At 48.8% G+C, this 7437-nt stretch overlaps 1 protein-coding gene across 2 annotated transcripts in view; it reads left to right on the top strand.

Moving 5' to 3' along the window:
- Positions 1 to 1472: 1472 nt before the first annotated feature.
- The window catches only part of ARID3B (AT-rich interaction domain 3B), a 50539-nt gene continuing 44574 nt past the window's right edge, over positions 1473 to 7437 (top strand). The window contains exons 1-2 of one of the 2 annotated variants that reach the window (XM_043922168.1): positions 1473 to 1624; positions 4568 to 5196. In XM_043922168.1, the coding sequence (XP_043778103.1) occupies positions 4645 to 5196 (552 nt within the window). In that variant the 5' untranslated portion in view covers positions 1473 to 1624; positions 4568 to 4644. The remainder of the gene's footprint in view (positions 1625 to 4567; positions 5197 to 7437) is intronic. The other variant, XM_043922169.1, reaches the window with a different exon arrangement.

Below are 7437 nucleotides of genomic sequence, written 5' to 3'. Positions count from 1 at the left end.
GGGGAAAAGAGGAGTGTTGGGGCAGGCTTAAGAGTACGAGGGGGGCTGTAATGATGTAACATTGAATTTAAGATGGATAAGGAGGGAACTGAAAAGTGGGAATTAAGTAGAAGCTTTCATCAGATTGGAGGTTCTTTTAATGTGAAAAAGACAGTTATGGTGATGTTCTTGAGCAGTCAAGCTCAAGGTTACCAGGCTGTTGTTGGATAGAGGGATGTTCGAATTACTGATTCCTAAAGGTCCGTCTAGTCAAGGCTATGGTTTTTCCAGTGGTCATGTATAGATGTGAGAGTTGGACTGTGAAGAAAGCTGAGCACCTAAGAATTGATGCTTTTGAACTGTGATGTTGAAGAAGACTCTTGAGAGTCCCTTGGACTCCAAGGAGATCCAACCAGCCCATCCTAAAGGAGATCAGTCCTGGGTGTTCATTGGAAGGACTGATGCTGAAGCTGAAACTCCAATACTTTGGCCACCTCAAGTTAAGAGCTGACTCATTGAAAAAGACCCTGATGCTGGGAGGGATTGGGGGCAGGAGGGGAAGGGGAAGACAGAGGATGAGATGGTTGGATGGCATCACTGACTCGATGGACATGAGTTTGAGTAAACTCCGGGAGTTGGTGATGGACAGGGAGGCCTGACATGCTGTGATTCATGGGGTCGCAAAGAGTCGGACACGACTGAGCGACTGAACTGAACCGAACTGAACTGAACAGGACAGAATTTATGGTGACAAGATCCAGGTTTTTTGACTGGGATTGGGAGGCTGAGATAAGGGATGAAGTCTGCAAGTTAAATGAGTTGTCAGTGATTCTGAATTTATCAAGATGGTAGATGGTTATAGAAAGTAAGAAAAGGAGCTGGATGCACGTATTAACAGATCTTCACATAAGTGGTTAAACGGGTGGCAAAGTCTTAAGAGTAAGCGTAACAGAAGCAAGGGTTTTTACAAGAGGTGACAGTATTTGACACATTGCCCCCACTTCTGGAACCTGGGAAGTGAGAATACTAACCCATGTGAGAGAGTTCCAGGGGATGCTGAATCCTCAGAGGACACAGAAAAGCTAATCTGGAAGCGGGAATCTCAGAGGAAGAGCGGTTTGTAGGCAGGAGGCTGAGGAGGGGACCGGAGCAGCAGAAAACCCTGACACTTGTCCTTTACTTACCTTCCTCCCAACCTACCGCTAGCCCGCGTTACACCAACCCTCACAGCTAGAAAACTCACAGAAAAGGGAGCAAGAAGACCGGCTTTTTTCAACTCCCCGCGGAAGTGCTCTCACCGGAACTCCTCCGTGTTTGCGCTTTCCCATTGGCGGAAGCTTCTGCCAGCTTCCAGTAGCTTCCGCCCACGACTCAGTTGGGCGGAGCTTTCCCTGGAAGTCACTTCCGCTAAACCCCGCCCCTCGTTCCCTTTTTGGCCACTTCCGGCATCAGGCCCCGCCCATTCCTTGTGGCCCCGCCCCCTTCCCGCCCCGGGCCGGCAACCCGGCCCCGCGGCGCCGCTTCCGGTGCGGGCCCCGCCCCGGCTGTGGCCCCCGGCTGCGGAGAACTCCGAAACGCAGCTGCCGCGCCGGGGCCTGAGTGACCGCCTCCTGCGCCGCCGGCGGACCCGGAGCGCCCCGCACAGGTAAGCCGCGCGGGGTCCGTCTCCCTCAGCCTCGGCAGGAGCGGGTGCTGTGGCAGGTGGAGGAGACGGAGGAGTAGAAGGGAAGGCAGGTGTGTAGCGGCAGACTCTGAAGGCGCGGGCCGGCGGAGCACTGGGGGCCGCGGAGGAAAAGTGAGAGCGCTGGGAGGAGCCCAGAAGCGCCCTCGCCCATTAGGGTGATTTGAGATAAAGGGATGGGAAGAGTGAGGGGCCCCTGGGAACGGAGAGAGCAAAGATAAGGTGGCGTTGGGACGATCTAAGAAGAGCCAGCGGATTGGCTTGGGGGTGGAGGGGGGCTTGGTAGAGGTAAAAGGGATAGAGTTGGTTTGGGGCGATGTAAAGAATGGCGGGGTAATGGATGTATGGGGTTAAAGGGGGCTGGCAGAGGGATCTGGCAGCTAAGGTAGAAGGAATGGTGGGCGAGGCGGGCTTCAAAGCTGCAAGGAGTCCGTTGCGCCCGTCTTGCAGGTCCGGGAACTTTAGGGGAAATGGGGGAGGGGGCCGTGTGAAGGGATGGAGTGGTTTAGATTTTTGAGACCTAAGTTTTCTAAAAGTAGGTAGGTGGTATTGTTGTTTGGATCTAGTAGCTGCTTAGGGTCAGAGGGAAGATGGGCTCTTTGGGGGAGGGTGTGCGCATCGAGTTGTAGAACTGAGTCATCTCAGTCTTCCTAAAGAGGCTGTGAGATACCCCCCACCCCTCCCGGCTGGGGACAGCATACAGAGAAGATGGTGCCACAAGAGGAGAAACAGTTGTTCGATGACTGGCAGGACTTGTTTGAAAAATTATCCCGCTTGTGATCGATTGATGTTGTAATGTTATAAGGAGAATGAAAATGATCACCGAATTCTTTGCTTTGCCTTATTCTTTTGTTTACTTTTCTTTGATGCAGATTGTTTTTATTTTAAATGAACACTTTTGGCGACTGGATTTAATGTGGGTGTTAACCTTTTCATGCTTTGTTACGCTATAAAAAGGTCTATAGCAGAATGAAAGTATTGCTGCAGGCATAACTCACACTTTCTAAAGTGCAAAGAGAGGAAGTAGAGGCAGTAAGAGGCAAATTGGAATTTGAATTTTTCACAGAATGCAAAAGACAAACGAAGTGCTTCTAAGATTAAACAGAAAATGAAAATTTTAAAATGTATTTTTCTGCCTAGCTTTAAAAGTTGTACCTTTTCAATATGTTAAAAAATAACAACAAAAAAACATAAATCCAAGCAGTTGATTTTGCTAGGGGTGTGATTACTTCCCCGTGAAATTTTGAAGATGCTAAGACATTTAGGTTTCGTTCTTTCTTTTTTTTAAAGTCTTTCTGCCCAATCCTTAAACAGTGGAACAGTGCATTTATCAAATTTATCAAGTCCCAACCTGTGCACTGCTGCTGCTTCTTTCATGTGATGATAGCAGTGTACACCATGTTGCAAGTCCTGTTCACCTAAAATTTGCCCATGCATAGTAATCCATTCAGTTGCGGAGACTTGCTGAGGAAACATAACTCAAGTGAGGTTTGCTGGGGGTGGGAGCCTGAAAAGGAAGAAGGGAAGAGGGGGGCTGGTTAGAGGAGGAGAGGGTGTGAAAGGGGTGTGTGTTTGGAGACTGATTGGTAAGAATGCTGATAAACCTGCCCCCAGAATACTTTTGGCCTGAAAGCCTTTCCTTTTTGTATTTGTCATAGAATGTCATAGAAGTGAATCAGAAAGAAAGGGGATGTGAAGAGATTTACTAGACTTTTTAAAAAAGAAGCTTTAAAAAAAAATTAAAAGTTTTTAAAAAAAGAGCTTTGACTTGTTTAGACGATATTGATACCTGTTTCCAATTAATTAAAGCTTAAAAATCTCCAGAGGAATCCCCCCTCCCCTGTTTGTTTTTGAGTTGACGATTGCAATTTGAAACTCGTGCCTCCTTTCGTGTTTCATTCTTTCATGTTGTTGAAATTGGATTCTTTTTGATGCTATAATGTCCAGTTAGCATTGGCTAAGCCCACTCAAAAAGCAGGCTGGCCATTTATTCTGGAAAATTTTAAAAGTTTAAACCCAAGGGGAGTTTGCTAGGTTCTGCTTTTCTATGAGAAAAATCTTTGTGTCTGCCTAATAATTCTGTCTTGCTTTGATGGTAATATCTTTCTCTGATGGGCCTGGGAACATAAGCAATAGTCTCTTTCTTGTAGGCAGGCCCTTCTTTTCCTTTTTTATTGTGGTTTTCCTACTCACAACCTCTGTACCGTGCAAACCCAGTTGCTTTTTCAGTAATAAACAGATTAGTGTTTGATAATGTTGAGGAAGAGAATTAGAACACAGATGTTTGCAGACTTCATGTCATCTAGGTTTACTTTGTTTTAAACCCACTAGTTGTCCAGCACTACTGGGATTCATCCCATATTTCTCCTCTTAAATCCTGTTCCTCTTCCTCACACTTTTTCTTACCCACCCACCCCAAACTCCTGCTGCTCAGGTTTACGGGCACATGTTTAATGTTGAGAACTCATGCCCTTTACTGGAGCAAAGAAAATGTCTTTTTTTCCCCTAAATTATTTAGTTATTTATTTTTGGCTGTGCTGGGTCATCATTGCTACACTTTCTCTAGTTGCGGTGTGCGGGCTTCTCCTTACGGTGGCTTCTCTTGTTGCAGAGCACAGGCTCTCCGGCACACAAACTTCAGTAGTTGTGGCACGTGGGCTCAGCAGTTGTGGCTCCCGGATTCTGGAGCCACAGGCTCAGTAGTTGCGGTGCACAGGCTTAGTTTCTCTGAGGCATGTGGGATCTTCCCAGACCAGGGATCGAACCCTGGTCTCCTGCCTTGGCATGCAGATTCTTTACCACTGAGCCACCAGGGAAGCCCAGAAAACCTTTTTGTACCTGTTTTACATCTTTTTTTTTTTTCCCCTTTCTTTCTCCATCTATGTGGTTTCTATTAATCACATAAAGGTTTAGACCCAGTGTGCCTGCCGGGCTGTGCCCAGGTTCGGAGCAATGCCAGTCTGTGGGTGAAACTCAAGGCAGTGATGGAGCCACTGCGCCCTCAGCAGAAGCAGCCGCCGCCGCCGCCACAGCCACCCCACCTGGCTCCTCTGCAGATGGATGCCAGAGAGAAGCAGGGGCAGCAGACGAGAGAAACCCCGTTCTTGTACGCCCAGAAGCTGGTCACACAGCAGACTCACCTTTCTGCCACACCTGGGAGGCCTTCGGGCAGCCCTGCCCTGGGTCCCTCAGCCAGAGTTCCACCAGCCACCGCGGTGGCCCGAGTTTTTGAACGGAGCAAGGTGAACTCAGAGCCTGAGGAAGAGGAAGGAGGTTTGGAAGGTGAGGATGGGGATGATGAAGTTGCAGAGGTGGCTGAGAAAGAGACCCAGGCTGCTTCAAAATATTTTCATGTGCAGAAGGTGGCTCGCCAAGACCCCAGAGCAGCCCCCTTACCTGGTCTGCTCCCAGCGCCGGGGCTCGCACCCCATGGACAGCAAGCTAAAGAAGACCATACCAAAGATGCTTCTAAGACCTCCACTTCAGTCTCCACGGCAGGGCAGCCGGGCTGGAATCTGGATGAGCAGCTCAAGCAGGTCAGTCTTTTCTGCTTGGGGGCTTATTTGTTCCCCCAAAAGGCTAGTCAGGGAGGGGTACTGGACTGCCAGGGTCTGTGCCAGGCTGTGTCTTCTCAGCCTCCTTCAGTGACCAGCAGCCTAGACAGGGATAAACCTTGCGTTTTCCCCTCATAGTTGTTTTCTTGATTAGAGCAATGAAATGTGTAAGTTACTCCTAATATAGAGAGTTCCAAGTTTAATGGGAAAGGTTGTCAATACAGTCTTTTTTTGGGGGGAGGGGGTTGAGGAAGAATGAGGTTGCAACAGTGTTATGAGGGATATCTAAAAATGAGATGTATGACTCCAATTTCAGTTTTTCTAGTAGTAGTATGATAAGAGAACTGTCTTGCCTAAGATAGTGTCTTAGCCCCAGGCTAACCCAGGATCGAGCTTTTTAAGGGCAATTTTGTTGTTTTGCTGCTAAATGTGGCTGATGGGAAGCTGTTGCATTGTGTATATTTTCCAGCAAAGAGCCTTGTAGACATGATTTCATCTCACCCTTATTTTACCTCCTTTGAAACATGGAAGGGTAGACCGCACAATTTTCTTTTCATTTACTTATTTTGCTGTGCTGCTCGGCTTGCAGGATCTTAGTTCCCCAGCCAGGGATTGAACTCACGCCAGGCATTGAAAGCCCTGAGTCCTAACCACTGGACCACCAGGGAGGCTCTCACAGTTCTCTTTTTAGCCAAGGCAAGCTTCAGTGATTCCTATACAAGGCAGAGCTTGAGGGTCATCTAAGGAGAGCTCCAGAATAGTTTTAAAAAATGTAGACTCCAGGGTACTAATAAATTAATTCAGGAGGTGGAGCCTAAGGAATCTGTGCTTTTTTCGCCTTCTGCTGCTTGTCTTCCTGACTTGCCACGCTCCTTTTCTTCACCCAAAGAATGGGAGTGATGATCAGTTCTTCCAGGCCAAGTGACTTGGTGTGAAGGCAGGGAGTTCATAATAAACCGGGTAATATTTGGGTACTCCCTGTAAGCACATATACTTCTTTTTTTTCCCTGAAAAATATTTACTTATTTATTTATTTGGCCTTGCCGGCTCTTAGTTGAGGCATATGGGGTTTTTAGTTGCAGCATGTGAACTCTTAGTTGCCGTATGCGGGATCTAATTCCCTGACCAGGGATGGAACCTGGGCCCTCTGTGTTGGGAGCTCAGAGTCTTGGCCCCTGGACCTCCAGGGAAGAGTGCAGCATGTATACTTCTTGTGGTCCAGTGATGCTGTTTAGAAATCAGTTGTGAAGAGCTGTGGATTTACACAGAGCAACCAAGAAGCCATATGAGAAAGTCCTTTGTAGGCTGAAAAATGAGCATCTTTGTATCCAGGAGCCTTACCTATGCAGTTGATCTGAGCTTTACAGTAGCAGTGTTTGCAGTAGGTTCCAGAGCCAGCAAAGTGGGTTCAAATACCATCTCTTCCATCTGTTACCCTTGTGATCTTTCAGTAGGGCTCCTAATTCCTTTGAGCCCTCTGTGAAATAAAAATACCGAAGCATACCTCCAAGGATGTTGTGAGGATTAACAGAACTAGCTCACGGTGGTAGTAATGCCCCAGGTGCTTTTTCATGCACACAGTGCCATCCTCCACTGCAGCTCCACAGACACACTCAGAAGCAGGGGAGACCCCGAGAAGCGCAGAGGTGTCCCCTCTGATCACCAGGAAGGTGGTGGCAGAGCTCGGACTAGGATCAGAGAGTCCTAGCTTCCCCGACAGCAGCGGCCTGGCCGCCAGCCCAGACCCGCCTCCCGGCTGATTGCTTTGGTTTAGCAAAACATCTGTGACTTGCCGGCAGCCCCCGAACTGCTGTGTGGTTGGCAGAGTTCCACGCCGGCCGCTGAGTCAGCTCCTAGCGGGAGCCCGCCCTGACAGCACTGGGAAAGTTCAGGCCCGAGGCGGCTGGGCTGCCCCTGCCTTGGCATCTGGCCAGCCTCTGCGTGTGTGCGGTCGTTCCTAGAAAGTGCAGCCTCGTGCGAGGAACAAGTGCAGCTCCAGTGCCTGTCTGTCTTCAGGAAGTGCAGCAGGTGTTGAGGTCAAGCCATGAGAGCCTTGAAAAAAGACACTCTGCAGAAGTGGCATGTGGGTACACACACGTGTGCGCCGTGGCCAGCACCCAGCGCCGGTTCTCAATAGCATCAGTCCCATGCCTGTGCAGCTCAGGGCTCAGGAGGCTGGCTGTTGGCTTCTGAAACCCTCTGAGTTCATTTTAAATTTCCAAG

Source organism: Cervus elaphus, chromosome 13, assembly GCF_910594005.1.
Source record: "Cervus elaphus chromosome 13, mCerEla1.1, whole genome shotgun sequence".
NCBI lineage: Eukaryota > Metazoa > Chordata > Mammalia > Artiodactyla > Cervidae > Cervus > Cervus elaphus.
The sequence above is the reverse complement of the archived record's forward strand: the minus strand, read 5'-3'. Positions and strand labels throughout refer to the sequence as shown.